Source organism: Myiozetetes cayanensis, unplaced genomic scaffold, assembly GCF_022539395.1.
Source record: "Myiozetetes cayanensis isolate MyiCay16 unplaced genomic scaffold, myiCay2020 scf13, whole genome shotgun sequence".
NCBI lineage: Eukaryota > Metazoa > Chordata > Aves > Passeriformes > Tyrannidae > Myiozetetes > Myiozetetes cayanensis.
Window position 1 is genome coordinate 2,100,698 of NW_026086937.1, and position 25,417 is coordinate 2,126,114.

General features: G+C 40.6%; 2 protein-coding genes across 6 annotated transcripts in view; both read right to left on the reverse strand.

Moving 5' to 3' along the window:
- Nucleotides 1–82: 82 nt before the first annotated feature.
- RNF7 (ring finger protein 7) lies at nt 83–5,350 on the reverse strand. Of its 2 annotated transcripts, none has more exons than XM_050308184.1 (3): nt 5,139–5,350; nt 2,234–2,281; nt 83–1,333 (listed from the first exon to the last, which is right to left on the reverse strand). In XM_050308184.1, exons 1-3 carry the CDS (start codon nt 5,314–5,316, stop codon nt 1,215–1,217), a joined length of 345 nt encoding a protein of 114 aa, XP_050164141.1. In that variant the 5' UTR covers nt 5,317–5,350; the 3' UTR covers nt 83–1,214. The 2 variants fall into 2 exon arrangements, with proteins under 2 accessions (XP_050164141.1, XP_050164142.1); XM_050308185.1 differs by having other exon boundaries at nt 1,277–1,333; nt 5,146–5,350.
- A 5,726-nt stretch (nt 5,351–11,076) lies between these two features.
- Nucleotides 11,077–25,417, reverse strand: part of RASA2 (RAS p21 protein activator 2) — a 42,410-nt gene continuing 28,069 nt past the window's right edge. For 3 of the 4 annotated variants that reach the window (XM_050307914.1, XM_050307915.1, XM_050307916.1), the window contains 15 exons: nt 25,096–25,252; nt 23,781–23,929; nt 22,423–22,537; nt 22,216–22,290; nt 21,387–21,510; nt 19,891–19,997; nt 18,616–18,702; nt 18,438–18,515; nt 17,929–18,002; nt 17,359–17,465; nt 17,005–17,087; nt 15,932–16,140; nt 15,079–15,182; nt 14,313–14,502; nt 11,077–13,443 (listed from right to left, as the gene is read on the reverse strand). In XM_050307914.1, coding sequence (XP_050163871.1) covers nt 13,413–13,443; nt 14,313–14,502; nt 15,079–15,182; nt 15,932–16,140; nt 17,005–17,087; nt 17,359–17,465; nt 17,929–18,002; nt 18,438–18,515; nt 18,616–18,702; nt 19,891–19,997; nt 21,387–21,510; nt 22,216–22,290; nt 22,423–22,537; nt 23,781–23,929; nt 25,096–25,252 — 1,690 coding nt within the window. In that variant the 3' untranslated portion in view covers nt 11,077–13,412. The remainder of the gene's footprint in view (nt 13,444–14,312; nt 14,503–15,078; nt 15,183–15,931; nt 16,141–17,004; nt 17,088–17,358; nt 17,466–17,928; nt 18,003–18,437; nt 18,516–18,615; nt 18,703–19,890; nt 19,998–21,386; nt 21,511–22,215; nt 22,291–22,422; nt 22,538–23,780; nt 23,930–25,095; nt 25,253–25,417) is intronic. The other variant, XM_050307917.1, reaches the window with a different exon arrangement.

Here is a 25,417-nt window from a genome sequence, read left to right on the forward strand (position 1 = left end):
ACCAGATAGAAGCACATCTGCTGAGAAACACATGAAACATTGAAGGTGATCATTTTGAAGTAAACAATGCATATAATATTGCTTCAATTTCACCCATGTTTATTAATCATTTTATTAATCCTGAATTTGTTACAGACTCAAACCAGTAATTCTACCTCTCCATTACACATATTAAAAACACTCCACAGCATATGTTCAGATTAATAGTAATTCCTTTAGATAGTTAGGGAAAAGACAGTCAGAGGCAAGCACTTAAATATTTGTAAGAAAAAGATCACAATTCATATAAAAAAGATGATATATTGAGGATTTCCATAAAAATGCAACAATGCTTCCAAAACACTGTAATCAGTAAAAAGATAATAAAGAAATTTCTATTAACTGAATTTTCATGAAACCACAACTAAGCATTTTTTCCCATAAATTTAATTAGTGCTTGTTTTCCTTGGGATATTTAAATGATCCACTTTGTTTGCTTCCTATATTAGTGAGCTAACCAGCAAGATTGTCTACACCTCTAGCTAACTGATATCAAACCCATGCCTTTGTACCAAATCTCTCTGGATTAAAAATGCATGTCTCCATGAGCATTAACAGAAACATAAATAAAAAATTACTGATGTGGTTAAATTTTAATATTACAGTGTCGAAATTATGTACAGATTATAACAGCAGCAGCCTTAGAGATACAACAAAAGAAAACCTGAATTAGAAATGTCTGATAAAGTGTGATGGGAAAAGCACGTCGTAAATGTTTTAAACACTCTTCATTTCAGATTAAAAACCAAAATAGTTCCTAAAAAACACACTGACTGTGTTTTTGTATACAATACTACTTAGAAAACATTGTCTTTACCTTGACAGTAAACTATGCAGTGTTTCAGACTTACAGGTAAGGTTGCCTTTCAATTAATTCATTTATCTATGGAAAAACATTAAATTAGGTATAATCTGCACCACCACACTCCTCTGCTGTGATAAAGGCAACACTTTAACTGTAGCAGATACATTTTAACACAGTGTCTGTCCTTTCAGTGGTGGAACAGGTGCAGTAGGACTGACCACTGCCTCCTCCTACAGCAAAGAGCACAAACCAAGCCCCCCTGCCCTCGCAGCAGATAAACTAAAGAGTCACGCTGTGATTGACACGTTCCGTTCCTTTGCATCAGACACACACTCTTTCAGCGAGTCCAACAGTCAGAAACCTTCCAGATTTATTTGCCTATTCTCTGGACTACCCAGTCCTGCTGGCACAGGGGACAGCGGTTATTCTGTTTCACCCACAAGGACATGCAGCAGTTGTGGAAGGAATGATTGCATTCTCCCCAAACCACTGAAAGAGAAGAAAGAACACGTTCCAGTCACACTCAGCTGTTCCATCAACACCTACAGCGAGGTCCAAATCAGCATTATCAAATATTTACAGCCACTGGAAGCTTCAGAGACTAATTTATCCCCTGGAACTGAAGTATTATTGATCATCCTGAAGATAATCAGTTCTCTGCCATCAAAAACCAACAGTGGATTGAGTTTGGGACAAGATACTTCAAGACACAAAGCACAACGGCACGGAAAGGTTTTCCTCTGGTTCAAAAGTTGTCTTAAAGGTTTAAAGCAAACTCTTTGAAATAAGTTTTCACTGTTTCCAAATTGAGCATCTCACAATTAAGACTGTCTTTTGCATCCACTGGCACTGAAAGTATGTTCCTACTTAAATAGAATTAGAGCAAACTCAAGTGATTGCACTTCTTAAAAAGAAAAGTGAACAAACAAGCCATGCCTCCATCATGTCTGAATTAAGAGTGGGAAAAACACTCCTTTGTAACCCAGATGTACATTTATTTTGGAACATGGGATTTTTATTGATGTTACCATTGTGTCTTCTGCCTGGCATCTCAGAAGAAAAAGTGGCTTTTTCCTACCCACTTCAAAAATGCACATCAGGATCTCCTCAGACATGCTCACAGGGAAACCTAAACCTCTCAGTTGTGTAGGTATTGACAGCAAATTTGAAGCTGTTTTGTTTTACAGCACAACTGACACGAAAACTGATTTTACTGGGGCTCAAAAATAAAGCATAAAGTATTAGTAATGTAAAAAGATGACACAATGTAGAATGAAACAGCAGCTTACTTCTGAGCATTAATAAAATCAGTATTCCCTTCAAACTTTCACATGCACCATACTGAGAGAAGCTTCAACTGAAAAACAAGCGAATGAAATCACTACATACCAACACAATCTTCTTGTTTGTTTTCAGCTTGACATCTAAGACAGGCATCTAAAAGTAAACAAGAACAAGACTCAATTTGATTCTCAGGATTCCATCTTAAGAATACGTTTGTCAGAGGAAAATATAAACTCTAAAACAAATTTACAGAGGTAAAAATCACAAGTTTGGGTATCTGGTTCAGCCCTTTAACATTAAATAGTCCCTCCTAAATTCTAAAACTGGGAAAACGACAATGAAATAAATATCTGAAAGAGATCAGAAGAACTATAAACCGTCCAACAAGTTTTGTTTATTTTCCATTGCTTTGGTATTTTCATAACTTTTGCTGAAAAAAAGCCTTCTCCATTTTGTAGATACAACAACCAGCAGATGTGTGCCAAGGCACTCAGGCATATTAAGAGCAGGGCAAGCACAAAGCCAAACCTTAATTACAGGACTTTGTTTTTCAGATGTCAGCATCTCCTTTTAAGGAAATCATTCACAATTTTGAATTTTTAGGCTGCACATCTCTCACCACAACTCCCACCTCCTATTACTTTTTATAGTGATTTTCTTTAACAAGTACCTGCATGCAATATTCACAAGAATTACACATACATGCAAATATAGTGGCAAATTTGAGAATATAAATTAACAAATAAACACGGAACAATACCTAATCAAAAATGTTTATCATCTTTATGCACTCTGGTCTGTGGCTCTGCCAGATAGGGCCAGTACTTCTGGTTTAGATTCATCTGCCCGGACATTCCCCCTCTCCTCAGGTAACAGAGAACAAAGAAGACAGAACTCTGAAACGACTGCCCTTTCTCACCGAGATAAAAGCGAAACAGTGAACAGTTTCCTGTTGGCTGTTCCTGTAATTTATATTTCCACAGCAGGTAAGAGCCAAGGTGCAGGGAAGATTCTGCCAGACTGCCTCAGCTTGTGCCCTGGTCCCTGGGAGCACCCTGATCGTGGCCAGGGCGGAAAGCTGGGGCAGACTGGGGGGCACAGGAAAAGCAGCTGTCCCATCTAGCCCTGGACTTGTATTTTTAGACAGAGAAGCAGCACAGAGCTGAGGGCAGAAGTCACTGCCACCACACCAAAGCAAGCTGTCCCCTTCTTACACCATAACCCCAAGGGGGTGTCCCAAGGGGTAAGGGAGCTAAGTCAGTGCTGCTGCAGCCCTGCCCTCCCCAGGTAGCACCTGCATCTTTGCTTCTTTCCCTCGTGCACTTTAACGCCACACCGGTTCAAGGAGTTAAACCCAGGAGAAAACTGAGCCTGCTAACACCTCCTTCCCTTGCAGAAGTCAAACAAACCAACCCTCAGCAAGTGCCAGGTCAGGCTGGCAGTGCCCCCAGCCCCAGTTACTGCCCACGCAGGGGCTCTGCAGGAGCCCGGCCGGGGCTGGCAGGGTCAGCGTGGAACTGCCACACTGGAACGATCAGCTTTCACCTTCTAACAATGCCGTTTGTTCACAAAAAATGGTGCCCACATTTTTCTGCTACTTTCGGATTAAAAGTACTCCCTTGGCCTAGTTCCGAAAAAATATAACCTTCTAATTTTATTTTTTTTTTTTAATTTTTATAATAGCTCTGGGAAAGATTTTGTTCATCTAAGACTTCTTTTATAGCATCCTGTAACAGGCTAGCTATAATGGGGATAAATAAATTTTTTAAATTAAGGCTTACATGGCAAATAAAGCCAATTTAATTCTTCCTGGGTGGTCTCTGTTTACCATATAAAAGCAAATAACCTAACATGTTTATGTTCAAAGGTGAATCTCCCACCACTTCAGTCCATGCTGCATCTTTTTTCCTCCAGTACACCCTTCTGCCTCTTGTTCCACAGAAGGTTCCCAGTAAAAACATATATGAGAAATCACAGCATTGCACATTTTGTCTCATTTCTGTTAAACTAAATCCTGGCTGGATTTGCAGTACCGTGGTTGCTGGACCCAAAAAGGCAAGGTTCTCTGGAGGGAGTCTTGGGTCATTTGTTCTGCCATACTGTACCAAGCCTGACTAAGAGGACAGTTATACCTAGGATGACTCGGCATAATGGCAAAAATCGGATTCACAAATATAGCTGAGGAAAAATTTAAACAGTTTTTGAAGAACTGAGATAAATATCGTATTTGCAAGAGATGTCAAAAAAAACAGTAGTGTTTTGTCAAACATAAGGCTGCTTTGAAAGAGAGTCTCTGGATTTCAAAACCAGATAAATTAACCCCTTACTTTTCAATAGATTTCTCAGTACATTCACGTGTGTTAAACACCGACCAGAAATCAGGAGGCTTGTGGAGTAGTGTCAAGACACTCTGGATTAGCAGCTATGAAATTTATATCTACATCCGCAACCTCTTCTTAAAAAAAAAAAAAAAAAAAAAAAAAAAATTTAAGCAAGCCAAACCAAAGCCAACAAAACAGCAGGAGCACACGCAGCACTCGGCTCAGCTCGGCTGTAACTCGGGGTTTGCGGGCGGACCCTCAGCACAGCCCTCAGGCGAGGCCGGCCCTGCCCGGGACGGGCCCTGCCCAGCCCTGCCGAGGGACAGGCGGCCCTGCCGGGCCCGGGGCTGGCGCTGCTGCCCCCACAGCGCCGGAGGGGCCGCGGGGCCGGTCTGTCCCCCGGAGCGCGGCGGCCCGGCCCCCGCGGGGCCCTCCTCCTCCTCCTCCTCCTCCTGCTGCTGCTGCGGGGAAGGCGCGGGGGAGGAAGCGGAGGCGGGAGGATCAGCCCCCCTCCCTCCGGAAACCGCGTCCCAGCGCTGCGCCCGCCGGGCCGGGGAGCGGGCACGGCCCGGGCATGGCCTGAGCACGGCCCAGCACGGCTCGGGCACGGCCTGAGGACAGCTCGGGCACGGCCCAGCACGGCCCAGCACCCCCCGCCCCGCGGCCATGGCGGCCCGCCCGCCGCTCACCCATGACCTGCACCCGGCAAATGGCGCAGGTGTCGCACTCCACGTCCCAGCTCCACATGGCCACCGCGTTCCACTTCTTCAGCGAGAACATCTTGTCGGCGCCGCCCGCCTTGGAGCCCGCGGAGCCCGGCAGCGAGTGGGGGGCGCCGGGCTCGTCCCCGTCCTCCACATCGGCCATGGCGGAGGGGCGGGGACGCGGCGGCCGCGCGGGGCGGCAGCGCCACCCCCCGGCGGGAGCGGGGACGGCGGGGCCGGGAGCGGGAATGGCGGCCCGGGACGGCGTGAGGGGACACCGAGAGGGGCTGATCGGGGAGCCTGAGGGGACACCGAGAGGGGCTGATCGGGGAGCCTGAGGGGACACCGAGAGGGGCTGATCGGGGAGCGTGAGGGGACACCGAGAGGGGCTGATCGCGGAGACACCGAGAGGGGCGGCCCGGACAGCGTGAGGGGACACCGAGAGGGGCTGATCGGGGAGCCTGAGGGGACACCGAGAGGGGCGGCCCAGAAACCGTGAGGGGACACCGAGAGGAGCGGCCCAGAAACCGTGAGGGGACACCGAGAGGGGCTGATCGGGAGCCGTGAGGGGGCACCGAGAGGGGCTGATCGGGGAGCCTGAGGGGACACCGAGAGGGGCGGCCCGGACAGCGTGAGGGGACACCGAGAGGGGCGGCCTGGGAAGCCTGAGGGGACACCGACCGTGGAGGTGTTCAAGGAAAGCCTGGACGTGGCACTCGGTGCCGTGGTCTGGTTGGACTTGATCATCTCAGAGGTCTCCTCCCACCGAATCGATCCTGTGAGTCTGTCTTGGATTCCTCTCCAAGTCCACTGCCTCTGGTTGTACAGTAGCAATCCTTCATGGAAAATGGTCGATTTAAATACACCTGCTTTGAAATGTCGGAGCAGGACAGCTCTGAATTTACTGGCCAATTTATCAGCTTGAGTTTGTGAGGAGACAAAAGAAATCAGCAGAAAAACAGGTGATTTGTGAAGCACTAGAGAACTAAAAATTTTAAAGGGAATTTCAAAGTGGCTTGATTGCATTAAAAAGCAAAGTATCTATCTATACAACTACACACGCCTTTAAAAGTGGAGCTTCTAAGTGTACATAAGAACAAAGCCAAACAATATACATCATTAGTTTAAAAGATAATAGAAATTAATATTTATTTACTAATCTTTATCCCCCCAAAAATACAAAATTTACTTTTCCAATACAGTGCCCTGTCTCTTTAACCCTACTTAAAGTTTGTTAAGTACTGTTAACTTCATGTAAAAATTAAACTTTAAAGATACAATATTCTATCTGAAGTCAGAAGGAACAAATTAATGGAAGTTGTAAGAACTGAAATTCACCTTTTTTTCCCCTTTCTCAAGACTTAGCAAGTATTTGAGCTACAAAAAAATTCTATGCCGCTGCCAAACAAATCATTCAGAGCACCTGATTGTGCCCGACAAATCGTTTGCCTGGCAGCTTTAGAAACATATGGAGCACTTACATTTTGTGTAGTGTGGGATATTTCCACGGAGGTAGACCCAAAACCACTGTGGTTTCTGATCAGCTCACTGTAGTTTATCAGGTCTCTGATCACCCTGCAGAAATCTCAGGATGTCCACACTGGTTTAGGTGGTTGGGCCGAACTTTGCTCCTCACTTTGCAAAGCTAAATTACTCCAATCACACTTACACTGTTGGCTGAGGCCAGATCTGAAATGTGCACTGGGTCCCACTTGCTCAGTAGAAAAAAAATCAGTTGATTCTCTATTGATTAACCCACTGTTAGAAAATAAAGTCAAACCAAGCAGTTCTTATCCTCAGCGCTCTGCTCTACGACCACTCCAGTCCTGTGGACTGTGGGGCTAAGCTTCAAAAACTAGGCTGGGTTGCTGCTTATGAACATGAGAAATTGTTACTACCACTTAAAAACCCGCTACTCCTACTGTCTGTGCTCAGCAGAAACGCTGCCAGGTTGAGCTTTCAAAACACTAACCTGTTGTTTGTGCCAGCGTCCCTTCAATAAAAACTGCTGCCAATCACCACAGCAGGGTTACGCACGATGGCAAAGGCACAGGAATAATGACTGCAAAAATGCAGACTAAATAAGGTACAGCCTAAAAAATGGGATATTTTAAAAGGAAAGGAAGGGCAGAGATGGAAGTTGCATTTCTTAATCCTCTTTCACCATTCCAAATCTAATTCCATCCAAACATGTAGTCCTGCTTGTAACAGAAATATCTCTCTCTGTAAATCAGCTCTCAGATCATAACAATATTGTAATATGTAAACACATAGGCAAATTTTGAAATTCATTTGAGGAAAGGCAATTTTGGATAACACAAATGGCACCATCTGTAATCAAGCCCCAATTTTCTTTACGCTGAGGAGCCAGAGAACCTTTATTTGTGGAACTCTTCATACTTGAAACTGTAACCATTCCTACCTTCAGTGACGCTGAACATAATTAAAATTCACACTGGTTTGATGTTCTAAAGGTAAAATAATTTCTTGCTTGCCTGGTGTGGCAGAGTGCAAGTTGATCTCCCAGTGAAGGATTGCTGGCATGGACAAGGAGCACACAGTGCATCCAGCCAGCTTTGCAAGTGCTGTAAGAGTAACACAGAGTATGAACAGAAATAGAAATAAATCCACTTCATATGTAATCACGATGTTTTTAAACCAAGGAAGATTTTCTGCAAGACTAGAGTGCACTTATATAGTTTTAAAACATTTTTTTATGTTTCAACAGGACACCTGGCAGATGCCAAACTGACATTCGTGAAGGATGTTCTCTCCTACAGAGCACTCTGAGCAGCTGTGGTGCAACTTCTAGCACAGCTTCACCTCAGTGGCAGGTAATTGGTAATACAGTAAAAAATACAAATTGTATTGATCTTACAGATTTGATATTTCTACATTAATCAACTATCAGTTCAGAAGAACCTATAATTTCCTTGAACAATCAATCAATTCAACAATCTTTTGCTCTTACCTCGGCTGATTCACACTTCTCTCAATCCATGGTGTTCTTTACTAAATCCATTATTTTAATTCATCATTCTTTTCTATTTTTTTAAACCATTGTGACACTCTTGAATTTGAATTACTGGGACTAGGTGTAATACAGAAAAGTTTAAATTTAAAACTGCTTTTATAAAACTTGAAAAGAAAATGTATACATAATTTTTCTTTAATAATACATTGTATTTTTAAACCTTTTGCATGAATGCTTAAGATTTGAATGTATATGTTCCTAAAGTAAAATTAAAAAAAACCCTGAAACTTAAGCACATTTAACTTCTGCTATGTAAAATGCCAACTGCCACTTTTTCTTAAAAAAAACCCAACAAACCAAACCAAACCAAAAAAAAACCCTGAGTTTTGGTTTTGTGGCTTTTTTAATTTTATTTTTTAAATTTACACAATTTGCCTTGTCATCTCTAGGGGTTTTTTTTTTAGCAGGGATTAGATGGAAACTACTGCAATTCTCCTCAGCTTTAAAAGCAAACTATGACACAGGTTAAAATTATGTTTGGATGCTGCCAAAATGTAATGTCACACACTTTGCAAATTCCAATATAAACCATGCTTCCATTAGGAGTGAAAGCAGAGCAAATATGATACAGGCACCTTTAACTTAATTAGTAATTTCCCAACTCCTCATTATTTTCTTGGCCATTTGATCACTTCAAGAGCTGTATAAAAATGTTCAAGCCATTTGGAGCAATAGTTCCAGAATTCACCTGTGAGCCACAGGCACACGTGACATCCAGGAGGTTGCAGTGGGAAAGTGGCACAAGCCATGACAGCTTTGTCAGGGAGTTTTCTCTATGCAGTCACTGTCTTAACTGTAAATAAAAACCCATGATTTCAGACTGGGCATTTTCTCATCTCATTCACTGAAAACATTCCAAATGGAGTATCTAAATATGAGAACTTCAACCAAGTTCCTTTCAGCCCATCGAGTGATTGTTCAGCAAGATTTAAAGCTGCTCAGCCAATTCTGTGCTGGAGAATGGGAAAAAAACCAACAACTCGTGAATGGAGACATTCACAACAGTAGGTATCCAAGTCTGAAATACTGTTTTCTATTACACAATTTATAATCAATTAATTTACAGTAATGATTTCACAGGAAGAATGCAGTGCAATTCATCAAGGACTGATTCCAGGTTCTGACTGTCCCCATGTCAAAAAATTCTCAAAGCTCCAGGTGTTTGACACCCAACTTCCATCAGTGCCATAACAGTGTTCTTTTCATACCCCTACTCCCATTTCAGATGCATCTTCATCTTGTAAGAACATTTTAACTCTCTCTACACCTTCCTAAATGCTGAATATTGCACAGACAGTGGTTTGAAAGCATGTACAATGCCTTTCACAGACTTTCATGAATCTTTTGAGAATGGAGATGTCTGGAAATATAACCTGATTTTGTTTCTTTTTTTTTTTGCTTTCTTCTTCCCTCTTACAACTTTTTGAATTTTTTTTGTCAGTTTTTGTTTTTCTTTTCCCAGTTTGTTTACTCCCAAACACAGAATTGAGAATTATTTTGATTAAAAACAAACCTGTTGTGACAATGTCAGTTTTATGATAATGCAAAGAACAGTTATGTAAGCATGTGTGTATCTTGGCCAACTGATGCATGTGCTGGACTGTTTAGCCCACTCACTGTTTGTTCTGTCAATAATCTAACATATATCAAAACACTGAAGGACTGTGTCCATTTACCTGCCAAAGAAAATAATTCAAGCACAGTTCTCTGCCAAAACTCTTTGTTCAACTCTAGATGATCCATGATTCTCTGTGCCACCTGACCAAGAGGAATGTGCCACCCAGGACTGTCAATGGCCAGCAGGGAGCTGCTGTGCAGAAATACACAAGGAACCACACCAAGGAATCAGGGAAACGAAATCACAGACCCCTTAAAGCAAACTGAATTGTCTGATTGCATTCAAAAGGCCACATAACTTATGTTTCTAACATCAGTGTAAATATTTGCGGTCTCTTTTTTGGTGAAATTGTTAGCCAGACTTCATTTACAACTACCACAGCATTTGCAACAGTAATTATGCTAAAATAATTGTGAACTCAAACACTTGTAAATCTTGATCATACTTCATATGATCGTCCATAGAAATGTAAGATTTATACATACAGACGAATTCTGTTATTTTCCATAAACACTAATTAACAAAAAGAATGTTTTAAAAACATTTCAGCAAGGTCTTCTAATTGCTTTACTTAAAGAAACCCCCAATCCAAAATAGTCTTACAAAGCATATACATTTCCTGAACTGCAGCCACTGCATCTTTTTAAACCTTACTTACAAACAAATGCTTTTTTACAAACAATACCGAATCTGCCCTAATCACACGATTCAAGGTTGCAAACTTTGCAGTTTAAAATCCATACAGATGGTCAGAAATTAAGAAAGTCTTGTAAAGCATCTCTCCTGTATTATCCACAGAATCACAGAATCATTTAGATTGGAAAAGAGCTTTAAGATCACCCTGCCCAACTGTTAACCCAACAGATGAATCAAAATGAATTCCAAACTGGCTGCAGGGTTTGCACTGAACTCCTAAAAGCAGCTTCCACACCAGCACAAAACAACAGGGAGTGCTCTGCACAAGGGAACAAAACATCTCAGGACATTAAAACGTGCCTGTACAAAATCATCTCATAAAAAATGCCACAAACATGGGAGGGCGCAGCAGGTGGCAAAAACTAAAATCAGGCTGATAAAAGTAAACACTGTTTTTTTCCACATGTGATGTACTTAAAATATTTCAGACTAATTCTGTAGCAGGTGCTGGTTCCCAGGACAGGGAGTGGAAGACAAAGCAGACAGCAATCCTGCACATGACCCCCTGCTCACCCAGCCTCCAGAGAAATGATAACATTTTCAGCAGCCAGGGCTCACAATGAACACACAGCACATCAGCTTTGTTGGGATTTATTTCTGAGTTATTCTCAAGCGATGTTACAAAACATTTTAATGTCTCGATACGAAAATAAAATTTAAATAAAAATACATTCAACAATACATCATCATCATAAAAATTAAAATTTTTACAAGCCTAACAGAACTAATTACTGAATAACATCACCTTTCTAGACTAATCAAAATGAAGGCAACTTTTATTATTCATCATCCTACTTGTACCTAATTAAATTCTAGAACATCTACTGAATTTCAAATCATTATGAGAAATCAAATCTTAATGTTCACAAATATTCAATGGCCTTTGTTTTTTATTTCAATATTCCAGTACCAAAGCAAAAAAAAAAGTGCATATTAAAAAAAAACCAACAATGTTGCAAGAGTATACAACTCAATTTTTCATAAATTTGACTTGAAAAACAACAAGAACTGGATCCAAGGAACAGACAATTTGCCACAGGGTTAATCCATACCTGATAAATCCTAACTGACACTCGACCACATTCAGCTTTGTTTAATGGTAGCTTTTGATTAATGGCAATTCATCTTTACCTTTACCTTGGCCTTACTGTATTCTCCCCCAGTTTTAACAGCTGGCAAATTAAATTCCCTTCAAACACATCAAATCTGTAAAAAGGGAAAAGGCAAAAGCAGCTGAGGTGATGAAATGATTGTGATGTGGCAGACACTACCAATGAACCCTGGATATTCTGAACCAGTTTGGAGTTAAACCAAACAGTCATTTTACCAGGTTCCATTCATTCCAAGAGAGGGTTCAATCCTGTCTTGCCACCTCCTGCTGTTCCAGAAAGCCTCCCTCCAACAGTGTAAATTTATTATGGTCATTTCAACAGCTTTACTGTTTCAAGCATTGTGGATTTCTATCCTAAGGTACATTTCTAATTAATCTGGCCAAATCTTGATTGGAAAAACAAAGCAAACCCAAAACCTAAAAAAACCCACAAAAACACCCAGCAAAACAACAAAAGACCCCACAGAAAATAGTCCAAAAATAAAAGTACCACATATAACTTTTATTAAAAATAATATTCCAAGGAGTACCATTGTATTTAATACTGATGAAGCAAAGTTGCCACAGTAATATCTTTGCTTCTTCCTGGTTATATACATGTATGTTTTCTCAGCATAAACCTAACTTCTCAGATGAAGTGAGCAAAAATTAATCTTACCAAAGTCAGGAATGCCAGTTTAAAATTGTGTTAAGTGGCAAATACGAACCCACGTAACTAAAGATACAAAAATATTCACTGAAGCATTGCTTAAAGACAAAACAATGTTGATCATTCAACTGATCATAACAAGCAGATACTACAAAGTATCTAAAAATAATCTGGGGTAGTCCAGATATCTAAAGTGCTTTGAGTGATTATAATAGAGATTATTTATTAGATTTGTAGTCAAAAGTTGAGCTGGACATGGTTACTACTTTTTATAAAAACAAGAAATAAAATCCTCCACAGGATGATGTTAATTGATCAGTACTTAACCACAATCTGTTCACATTTAAATTTTTCCGTAGGCAAACCTATTTTAAAAGGAATGTTGCTACCCTGCATCTCTTTTTCGATTAAGAAAAAATATGTACCTTCAAAACTGCTAAAGAAAAATACAGTGGTCCAATGTCACTCCATATATTCCTCACCCCAAATGTAAACAAGAGGTACAACTTAAGTTCCCTGATTTCTTCTTTAGTAATGACACAACTAACACTGGTATCTGCTGCCCAGATTTTGTAGAAACTTCACCTGTAGATAAATCAAGTCCTGACAACACCTAATACAAGGAAAAATAATAAAAAAAAAAGAGTCAAATGTATGGAATGTGAAGCTCCCGATCTTTTCCAGGTCATGAAATCTTGGGATTTCTAGTTCAGCATCCTCATCAGCAGGGCAGGCACTCACGGTCAACTCATGCAGTGTGTGTGTTGAGAGGTGTCCTCCAACCAGCAAATGCAGTGTGGATTTTCTTCCACTGAAAAGCTTATTTGTTTGGAAAGTTCCTTCCAATGAGACAATGATGGCAACAACAACGTTTAGATTTATTCACACCTGTCACTCCAAGAACCTGGAACCTCAAGCTCTTCAGCAAAATGAGAATAAACCTTAAAGACCAGATTTCCAAGAAGGTATTTTTCTATTAAATATTAAATAGATTGTCAACACAACTAGCATTTACGTTCATTCTTAAATACTTGGCAAAAATGCTGATAATGAATTAGAAAAAAAACCCAAAAAAATGAAACAAAAAAACCCCAAAATGCTCTAGAACATTTCCAGGTTGGTTTTTTTTCATCCAAGTGTGCCACAGTTCGTTAGGAAACTTTTCCAACAATTGGATTTTCTCTGCAAAAAAAATTAAAATATTTTATGTTAATATTTTCAAGGTTAATACTTTCTTTCTAGTTCTCAGCATACTATTTTAATGTATTTAAAAAAATAACTCTACCATTAATTGTGAAATTCCACGATTTGCAAAATGCTCATTTACTTTCACAGAAGACCTCTAAATCAAAATCAATTTTTCTGAACAACCTGGGTCAAACACCAACCTAAACCAACCAGACTGGGGTTTGAACTTTGGCTTTGTTGGTTTTTCTTTCCTCCTGGTGAATCAATCCTTGTTGATGCAAAGAAGAAATCTGAAAAGTTGCTATACTGTTGCCCAGACATAAACCAGGACTGAAGAGAATTAAAGAATGCTCTGGAACAACAAAGTACTCCAAAGAACAGGTGTTGGTTTTTATTTTAACTTCCCCAGGAATTGTGTTTATCATTGACTGCAGCAAGTGAAATACAAACATCCTGCCTGAAAGAGATGTTTCTGCAGGGTAATTTTTACAGTTTCACATCACTTGATATTTCAACTGTTTCTTATCCAAAATTTTGGAAAAAAAAATAAATTAGAAGGTAGGAATATAGTCAGGGATAAATTGTGGGTGCACTTCAGGTGTTGAGTTGCAAGGAAGCAGTCACTGCACCCACTTAGAGGAATCTCAAGAGGAATGCAGATGAATCCCACACAAGAACTTGTACCTTCTAACTGCTACAAAGCTGCACTACTACAAATGATGCACCTGATTTTCTCCGTGTCTGTGTGGTCTAACTCTTCCTTTATGTTCATCATCTCTACCCCAACAAGCCTAACCTCGTTCTGTGATTTTTTTTCCCCAAAATACACATTTACCTGTGTCAGAATTCCACAAGATACTTACTCACTACCATATTTGGCACTGGAGGATCTCTTCTTTTGGTATTTTTCATGGGATTCATTCAGCTTTTCCACCACATCTATTATCTGCTTCAGGGTGTGGAAAGTTGCCACGGAGTCTTCGATGGTGAAGTTGGAGTAATCGTCAGGCTCTTTCCGTGGACCTTGGTAGACCGCTATGCTCCCACAGGCCTCTGCAGAAACCACCACAGTCACCCCAGTTAGAACTTAGCAACCAGCAAACACAGCCAGCTCTCACAGAAATGGTAATTCCAGCACTCTGACAGGTGAAGTTGCTCTGGTTTATACACAGAATGGATGAAGATGACAGCAGGAACAGCATGGACTGGGTGTATTGCCAGTTGTGTGGGTTACTCTCTGCTAGTCGTGTTCACCACCCTGAGCATCCAGCTCTCTGCTCCTCACACTAACAGGAGTCCAAAACGCTTTCCTGCAGCTCAGCCACGTTAACAGAACTCACCACAGCGCCAGCAAAGGGACAGCAAAGACACAAGGACAACCTGCTACAGCTGCAGTGTCTGCTCAGACCACTGACGGTATCACAGACATGGAAATGCAATAAACAGTGTGCACAGCTCACACCTACTGCAAAGAACTGACTGAAGAGTGTCAGACACCAGCACGCTGAGAAGACAGGAATGCAAGCTCCTTCTCTCTTTGTTATTTTCAGGTAAATTGTTTAGACAAAATGATGTTATAGGCCTAAAGAATTAGAGCTGAATAATTCTTCTAAATTATCATTTGAGTACCTTCCAGCTTCTGTAGTTTAGACCTGTTGATAGTGAAAAGTGAGTAAATTCTTTCTGTCTCTCTGTCTCCATCAATCTCAATTTGCGTATCGGCAGGAACATCTCTAAAAGGTGAACAAAGAGACAGGTAGTCAATACAGATAATTCTTGAAAGCAAGTAAAAACCAATTCTCTTTCAATATACACAGCCTTTTAATATACTTATCACTCCCACACAGCTTCACAAAACAGTCTGTAATTTATGCAACCTATCCAGTTGAGGATAAATTTGTTTTAAAAAAAAGATCAAAGCATTTCTTTGTTTTCTGAAATCAGCAGCTGACAGAAAGGCATTAAAGCATTATGCAAGATGCTATTCATTTTTCTGACATATCTACCCAACGGAGAAAAACCCAAATGATGTATCAGAATCTACGTCCAAGGTTATTTAGCTGATTTGCTTAACACACTTTTAAAAAACGTGAGGTTCAAATAAAAAAGTGGCTGCACAAAACAAAGTTGATAGAGAGGGAACACTTCCATGCTGAACTCTCTGCAGCACAGTATTTTGATTATTTCATACAGATGATCCTACTTCTGCACTCAGCCATCTGAATTAAATCTGCTATTCTGCAGGAGAAGAAACCAAGCACTGGACATGTGTGATTTCCACGCTGAACTGATCACCTTCATTTCATACAGCGGCTGACAAAGCACCAGACTCACTGAAATCTGCACTCTGTGCCTTCCAAAGGCGTCTTTTCAGCACACAGCTGGTGAGGTGCCCAGGGACAGCCTGGCTTTCACCTCCCCAAGCCGTGCGGTGAATCCCCCGTTCCCGCAGCCCCAGCGCTGTCCCTGAGGAGCCACTCACGCGGTGCAGCGCGCGCAGCCCACGCTGCTCTCCACGGTGGCCTTGCAGCACAGCCAGCTCCCGTTCAGGAACGCTGACGGGTGGTAGAAGCTCAGCCTCTTCTGGTTGCACCTCGTGACCCGGCACAGAGCCTCGATCCACTCGCTGGCTTCCACACAGTTATTGGCCTGGATATAGAGCGGCTTTTCCCCGTGAAGGACCTGAAACATCTGGAGGAGAAACACGACGTGATCCTGCTCAGTAAAAACAGCCAGTTATTGAGAAACTTGGAGTATGATGAAAGAGATTTCAAAGCTCAGGCAATGCAACAACGTCAAACTGAGACAGAAAGCCAGACAAGGGAGAATGGCAGACATTCACCTCTTCCAACCACACAGACCTACCTAGGAGAAAAACCCCACCCAAACAGCTCCCTGTGTTCCACCCACACCACTTCCTCATCCAAACAAGAGTTCCTAAAGAATTGGGACACGATGCATTTTCTGTCCTCTTCATTTACGAATCTTTAAGTGTGGCCCCAGATTTCACAAAGCACGAGCTTTATCCTCCCTGTCTCAAGAGCAACAGAAGATTCCCAAGAGTCTCTCTTTGTAAGCTGTGCTTTTATCAACTTTTATCAGTGCCTCAGAACTTTGGATTGAAATAACAGAAATAACTGATATGTTACAGGACCAGAGTGAGGCTGTGAGCACAGACAACCGTGGGAGCTGATGAGGGTACTGAAAGGAGTTCCCACTGAAAGGAATGAATACAAGTTTGGCAATAATGCATATCTAGTAGAACATAATGTAATTAAAAGTGCTCTGTAATAAGGTCCTGTAGTTTCAACCTTCATTCCAGAAATTTGGCAAGAAGCCAGAATCAGTCAGAAAAGTTGGTGCAGATTTCCCTATTTCCAGGTAAACCACGTTCAGAGTACCTGGAGATCCTGCACAGCTTCTTACTCTTGAGCCATTCAAAAGACTTTGTGTTGAGGTGCTTGGTAATGGGGTTTCATTAACTCTGTAAGCTAATTATGATCTTTTACTTAAGTAACACATCAAGAATTACACACAAACTATCTTTTGACCCACATTTTTCTTGTTGAAGGAGTTCTCGTCAAGTTTCTCCACTGCAAGGATGTTTTTGATCGGAATAGTGAAAATTGGTTCTTTATCTGTAAAAAATTGTAAACAGAAGAGTGAAGCAATCTGTAAGAACTGTTTTAGAACTGACATTGCAGGTCAAACTCCCAAAATATGCATTTTTATTGAGAAAACAGACATGAATCAGAGAGAAGCATTTCTTAATCAAGGCAAAGGGAACTAAAATACATCAGAGGTATTTTAGGAAAAGAAGAAGATGATGCCTTTCTAAAAACACAAATTAGATGCAAACACCTAGAAAACACTGAAAAATCAAAGTATTAGTAAAATAAACATAATTACCTTGCTGTTTGTGGTATGTGAATTCTCTGCTTGTTAAACAGAACCACCGCTTCTTGAAATTCTTTTTCCCGATCCGAGTCCTCCCCTGAGCTCTTTTGTACATTTCTCTGTGAAGACACAGTATTTCAATTATAGGGTAATCTTTTCTCCTACTTTAAATGTAGAACATTTAGCTGGCTGGGCTTAAACAGCATATAGAGTAATACTAAATTAATACATTCTTTTAAAATACACTTTTGCAATCCTCAGTAAACCATCACACAGCACACACTGGACTGTGTCAGTAATGCAGGCAGTTTTTAAGAGGTTTTAAGCTGCTTTTGATTACTTTTTCCCCCAAAAAGTTATTTCCCAAAGTTAATTACTGTTTTCCCAAAAGATGTGTTAGCAAAGTTTACAGCTCTTCTTTTAAACCAATTCTTCAAAATAATAAAGAGATATCTTAAATTACAGATATCAGAATTCCAACAGTCTCTTACACATTTTAACCAGCTTTAACCTGACACTGCTATTAGTGAAGACACAGCAAAGTCAATTCTGTCACACGATGCAGACTGCAGATGTACTTACCCTTCTTTGAGATGCACTGGCTCACTCAGACCACTTGGCTCTTTACTTTCAGTAGAGGAAACGTCATCTAGGAACTTAAGGGAAAAAAAATACAGGGAATATATTCAGAAACACAGAAAAAACCAAAAGCTGCTTTGAAAACACACAGGTCCAGTTTGTCCTGGAACAGAGCAATTACTCTGTGCAGCAGATGGAAACAGATGGCAGGGACTGCAACAAGGGATGCCCACCAGCCACACAAGCTTGCTTTAATTATTCCCTGAACAGCAGAGCCAATCAAGTCTGGTTCAAAAAAAAGTATATTTTTTAAACCAAATTAGCTTAATTTGCTAAGTATGACTCTGACTGTGCTGACTTTGCTCTGTTATTTTTTGGGGTGTTTACAGTCTGAAAGGGACCACAACTTTTCTTTTGCTGTCCAACAGAAAACTGAACAATAACACAACCTTCTAATAATGAAGGCTGATCAAATACACCAACCATTAAAAAAACAGAGAGTTGAAAGGTACCTTTTTAACAGATTCCGTAAATTTTTCTTCTTGAAATGTTTTGAAAAACTCACACATGAACGTCTCCTTGAAACTTGACTGAAAGAAAAGGTATAAAGAAAAGGTATATTGGCATAAATGAACCTGCACAGAATGTTCAGCATGTCCAGGAATTAAGAAAGAATTTTAGCAGCCTTACAAGTTTGCTTTTGGTCAAACTTCCCCAGCTGCCCAAAGTCTGGATGGCTTTGGATATGAGAGTTAATGTTCTAGAAGTCTGTGCATCCTGAAACAAAGAAACAAGGTTCAGAAGTCACATTTTTCTCAAAATTTCAGGTAAAATTGAAAATGAACATGTCACAAAAATGACTGTATCACACAACGTTGTAAATCTGACACATTTTCATTCCTTTCCTTTGCCCCAAGAGAAAAAAAATGCATCTGAAGGATTATATAGTTTCTAAACTATTGCATACTGCTTAATATTTTCCTCACTATCACTAGAATTTAATATTAGCACTTGGAAAAATATTTTTACCTATAAAACACCTCAAACCCCTCAAATCCTGTAATCATTACTACACATCTAACAATAAACATTAGGAACGATTGCTGGACAAATGGTATCAATTTTCATAACACAAAATGAATCTAAAATGGTGTCTTTAAGGCTCTTTCTTAATTTGTTTGCTACCTCATTGCTTGCATTTTAGTACAGGATTATGAACCCAGTCCCCTGCTGTTTCCTTCAAATCTTTAACCCTCAGGTGTTAAAATACTCTAATTTTTTTTTTACTCAACAAACTGGATAATCAAAGGAATTAACTTGAGTAAGTATATTTTTTTTCTTTTGAAAGCACAACACGCATTAAGTAGATAAAATAAGCTAATAAGGATAACCTCAGAAGCAGATCTCACATATGTTCTGTATTTCATGTGAAAAATACAGGTTTTTTAATCTCCACATTCCTGTCTTTGAACATTTTTTGTTACATGTATCTACTCGACAACCAAAAATGGAAAATGTGGCAACCCATTGCAACCAGAGGAGTCCAGAATAAATACACCAATCAATTATTATCATCTGCAACCTCTGCTGAAGCCACAAATGGAAATAAATAAAAAAGTGACGTGGATATTTAAGCTCCTTGGTGGAAGGAACTGATGCAGTTGAGGCCTAGACCTTCGAGAACCCTCAGTCACGTTGCTATTTTAACCAGGAAGCACATTCCTGAAAAAGGCACAGCATCTTTATTATTTTAACAGCTCTGCCACATCATTTCAGGACAGCCCAGAAAGGCTGAAAAATCAGGTGCTCAAAGAACTGCAAATGGTTTATTTCCTTCAGAAACTGAACCCAGAGACATTCAGTCACCTCATTTCCCACTCAGACCCACTGAGAGTAACTCAGGCCTTCCCACATCCACAGCTCTGAGGGCGGGAATAAAACAGAACAAAGCTCCACGAAACTTACGGGATGGTGAGGTCGTAAATGAAAAGTATGAGGTGAGACTACGGCTACAGCAAAGAAACGGAGAAACACAAAGCTGCTCACTGCAGAGTACTGCACATGAGGGTCATCTGCAGAGAAAAACCATGAAATGTAACATGCACTGAACTCAACAGGAAACCAGGAAGACAGTTAACATAAAAACCCCGGAGGAGGTAACATCAGAGGAGACATTTACATCTCAAAATAGAGGAGGAGAATCGATGGCGTGCGTGGAATGGGAAGGTGATCGTGGCGAGAAATGTTCTGCTTATAACAGAGGGTTTGTTTCTCTGGGAAGTTCTGTTCCCATACAACCGGCTCCACTGCCAGGAGTGATGCGATGGCTGCAAGCATTTACACCCACAGTGTTCATGAGGGGTGGCTGCATGCTGAGAGCAGATTAAAAACACTGCAGCAGGTGCCTCCGAACGCTGGGGCTGCTGGATTTACCACCCTTGCAAAGCTCCTGACACAGCAACTCAAACACATCAGTGCTTCACGACAAACAGTCAACACGTAGGAGCAAGTTTAATTCCAGTTCTCAACTGCTTCATAAACCCATGGTATTCTATCATTTTGATAGTGTAAGTGAGGATTTTTCATTAAATATTATGAGTATATTTAGACTTTTACATTGGGAAATAGAGTGGGATCACATTCTTACTCTAATGACCACTTGAACCTGACCTGGGAAGTTAGCTGTTCTAAAAAAGACTGACTAAACCAGAGCAGCTCCTGGCTTCAGTATCAGTGACAAACACGAACCAGAGAAATGTCCCACGTTATGAGAAGCACATTCTTCACCTGTAGCTTATTACATGACATTGCAGATTTTAATTGACTCAAGGGGAAGAGTATCTCAGACCTACCCCATTATTCCCACATTAAAACTATTCTGAAAGGATAAAGTTGTTCTAATATGGGTCATGTTTACAAACCCATTAAATATTTTTTTATTATCCCCCTCCTCAAAACTACCCATAAGTAGTACAGCTATAGCAGTAGGAAAGCTGACCTCAGAAAATTATGGATGTGCTGGTCACACTTAGCAGAGTGGCAGTTCATGTAAAGGTGCAAATGGGGAATTTATTTTCAGGTGCACATCTTGCTTCTTTGGAAGCAATAAACAGAACAGCTCCTACAAATAACTCTCAAATATATCACTTCCTGTACAATTCTTCTATTCTATTAGTACTATTCTATTATTATTCTTCTATTCCTGTGCTTTTCTTCTATTATCTCATACTTTTGTTGGTAACTTCTCATTTGCAATTTCTGACCCACTGCATTTTTGTGTCCTGCTGAGTGACCACGAAGCTCCACTACAACTCACAGACCAACCAATGCCTGACTGCAAAGGAAGAAGTTCAGGGCCCAGCTTTAGGCAAGGCAAGGATTTCAACAATCCCCACGTGGTAACTGCAGAAGTGAAGTTTCCCTCCGAACACCACTTCCAAAGGTTTTGAGAGAACACTTACTTGGAAATCTTTTGGCAGCCAGATGCCTCAAGGAATAAAAAACATCACACATGAGGGTGGGACAACTTATACTGGACTGCACGATTTCCCGGAACACTTTGTCCACGTAGTAGCGGAGATTGTCCTGCAGGTGTGAGCACAGGCACTGCTGTCAGACCATCAACAGCCACGTTTCTGTGTTATAACACTACAGTGATTTGCTTTCCAAACACTGCCTGACTATTCAACTCTGAGTTTTAGCACAGTGCATATTTTAAAAGTCTCATCATGTTTATATGGCATTACTAGTGTTAAAAGATAATTTCGTTATATTCACTTACATTACAGTATATAAGCACTGTCTGGCAATATATAACTATATATCAGTATCTGGTTTGTAATTTGACAACAAGGAAGGAGCACTTCCCATGTATACCAGGTGAATATTAACTTGTTGCAGCGACTAAAAATTAAACATTATCGTCCTCTAATAACAGGCAAGCAGCAAGCAAAACTTCAATAAAAAATGCTAAAGCAGTTCTTATTAGGCACATCCTAATCTAGATGCTGAGCACAGAACATCAGGAATCAAAACACCCCAAAAATTGGTAAGAAAGACTAATCTTCTTTAGCTTCTCCATCCCATCCTGTTTTCCACTGGAGTTTTCCATTGCTGTCTTCATAAATAGGGATAAGGAAATACAGCCTTCTCTATGTTTACTCTGAAATCAGAGAATTACACTGCTACTCTAAGTTAATCACTCTCCATCACAAAGAGCTGCTTTTAAAACGCTTTCATCTCAGATTTTGAGAAAATTCAAATTAGTAAAAAATCAATGAGGAAACTCACCATGTTACTTTCTACATTATCCCCTTCTTTTAGTTTGATGGGATCTATTTCACAGGGCTTGGGAGACTCACAGATCTGAAACAAACAAACAAACACAACTAGAGCCATTCCTACCACAGACAGAGCTCAAAGCAGAATGTTTATCAACGAGACAGGATAGCCCCGAGGGCTGAGTGTCCTGACAAGAGTTCTGGTAGGATAACTTACCTCATCAATAACAGGCTTCAAAGTAACCTTCAGGTAGTGCTTCCCCACTATTTTCATCATTTCATCTACACACCGAGTTGCTAATGAGTTGCCTCTGAAGATTGTGTTTGCTTCTCTGTAAAGAAAAGAATTGATTTTTACTTCAACAGGGATAAAAATAAGAAGTTCGGCTACAAAATTCAATTAATACTTCATCTTGCTGTTACATAACATTTTTAAAAATATTTTTTCATGTATTTCAGTCAGAAACCCCAGAACCGAGATACTGAGCTTGCAAGGGCAGGAACAGAAAGAGAATAAACAAGAATGTTATTACAGCTACTACCAAAGCCAGAAATGTAAATAAAACCCTAAGAAAAATCCTAAGACGTTTCAGACAATGGGAGTTGCAGTGCAGTCTGCAGAATGGGATGAAGCACAATCAGAGAAAACTCCGAAATAAAGGAGGTTGTACCTCACTAAGGCACAATTCCTCCTCCAGTAGTCATGGTGTGAAAAACCTTAGAGCTACAATAAACACTGCTACAGCACACCAATAAACTCTGACACTTACACCAGAACATATTTAATCCAGATTTAGGCTTTTTACTCCTCAGAGCTGTTGAAGAAAACCGAGAGCCAGCTGTGCAAAGTGTATCTTCCTAATCTGAGGGATTTAGTTGAAGCTTTCTTTGTCACAGCTCAGTTACAGTGGAATGTGTGCACTAAAGTGCAGTTTAGAAAATCAGTTCCTGTGAGTCACCTCCTTCTGCAGAGTTCAGCTGCCTCACCTTATTTAAATCAAGAGCAAGCCAGCCTGGAACTGAACTGTCCTGTGCTGACAGAATCCCTTCCACACCTCCACTGGCCATGACCCGGCACCTCAGTGGCTGCTGCTACTTCTTCATGTCCCCCCTAACCACAGAACTGCAAATTCACAGCCCACACACCACGACTTGGACACGTTCTTAATTACAAGGAATTTCTGCAGAAAAACAGCAGCTCTCATTTAAGTCACATATTAGAAGAAACAGGATAAGATTCTTAGCAATTTAAAAAAATGTTCCATTTAATCAGATCCATCTAAGTCTGTATCCAATGGCCAGGAAAATTCGAAGAGTGGTTGAATTTTTTAAAATAAAAACTATATGCTCTTAGACAAAACATTACAAATTGCACACAACCATTAACTCTGACCCCCGACTTCAAAGTGATTTTAATGAATGTTTTCATAAACCAGCATTAAAAGATGGATGTCTTTAGTCAGTTTTACACAGTGAGAGAGACAAACCAACACTCTTACTTATCAGTGTCGTGTCACGAAGCCCCCTGAAGAAAAATGTTAGGAGGCATGAAATGAATCAGCACGAAATACATACTGGGTGTCCTTCAGATCCAGTTCTGCCACTGCAGCAACAAAGGGGACCAGCTTGTGGTGGTGCAGCAGGAGTCGCACGAGGGGCAGCACGGCGTCGTACTTGTCCCGACACACCTCGCTCAGGATGTAGGCAGCGGATGCAGAAATGGGCTGGGAGAGCAGAGTATGAAACCATGAGTGAAGGAGTTCAGTGTTTTTATGCTTCTGACAAAGTGCAGATCAGATCTAACCTGACCACAGACACAGTTTCCTGACAGAAAGTTTCAACATTTGCTGTGTAACGTGGCAATTAAAAGCTTCCGTTCTGCAGAGTTACTTCATTGAAGATTGGTATTATCCACTCTAATTGACATTTAAGAATGGAATTCAGCAGGTCCTCACCCTTCTCCTTCTCCCTAAAGGCTCAGAGTATGGCTTTGTCCCAAATGCAAGTAAGAGGCAGGAAGCAATTGCTCTGCTATAATGTCATGTATCTTCATAGGACTTTTAAAACTCTAATCAGGGGACATCAGAAGTTCCCACACTTCTGAAGTGTCTGTTGTCACTGTACAGTTGGGAATTTCAATGCAAAACCAAAATATTTCATGTAAGTAGGAAAGAGAGCTGCTGATTGCCACTGCCTACATACTCAGCTACTCCTGAATTCCATCGGAGCAGTCTCTGAACATGGGCCAGCAAAAACTTCAGTCACATCTCCCTCCTCTTTATCCCTCTTCTCCTCTGCCAGTACTTCACTAACACTGAAGGGATGAAAAGCTATAAAAGACCTAAGAATATCAAGCCTGGCTACTCTAATTTGATTCCTGTCCCAGTGTTACACAAACCATCTCCCTCTCTGTCACCGTGTCCATGTGGAGAAATCCAGTCATGCTGATCAACACGCTGGGGAAGGCAGAAGCAATTCAGAACTAGAATTAAAAACAACTTCTGAAGCAGACCATCTTTTTTAATTATCTGCCTCTTCAGTGCCAATAAGGGATCAATGTCCCTGGAAAACCTCTAAATCCAGGAAGCCAATAGCAGCCAGTGGAAAAACACAGTGTCGAAAAGAGCAACTAACACAAGTATTTTATCTCCTCCAGCCACACAGCACAGGTCATTTCACTGCCTCTGCCAGCTCTTCTAAAATAAGAAGAACATCCTGGTACTTTGCAGAAGTAAAAGCTCTACCAGCTGCTCATCTGGGTGTGACAGAAGTGATTACCTCAAAGGAACAAACCCAATTATCTGGATACGAGTAATTCATACTCGTATCTCACACAGGACTGCCTAATTCATTTGAAGTTTTCACTTTAAAGGAATTTTCCAAAAAGTACCTGAACATCTGAAGATTTTAGCAGCAGGTTCCTTAAGGAAGTGTAGTATTCAGATGGAAGGACACAGTCTTCAGTGTAACAGATATTTAATCTAAGTGATCCCAAATCATCCGTTTTAGAAGACTTGTTTCCATTTTCTTTGGGTTGCAGTAAGTACCTGTAAGCAACAGGGCAATTCTAAAACATTACATTCCCATCTCATTCATTTGACTAATTCTACAATCAACTATCCCAATTATTTCAGTAGGCACACACTAAGTCTGAAAACTGGTGAAAAAATGAGGCACAAAAGAAAAAATATTGAGCAGCACTTAATACATCT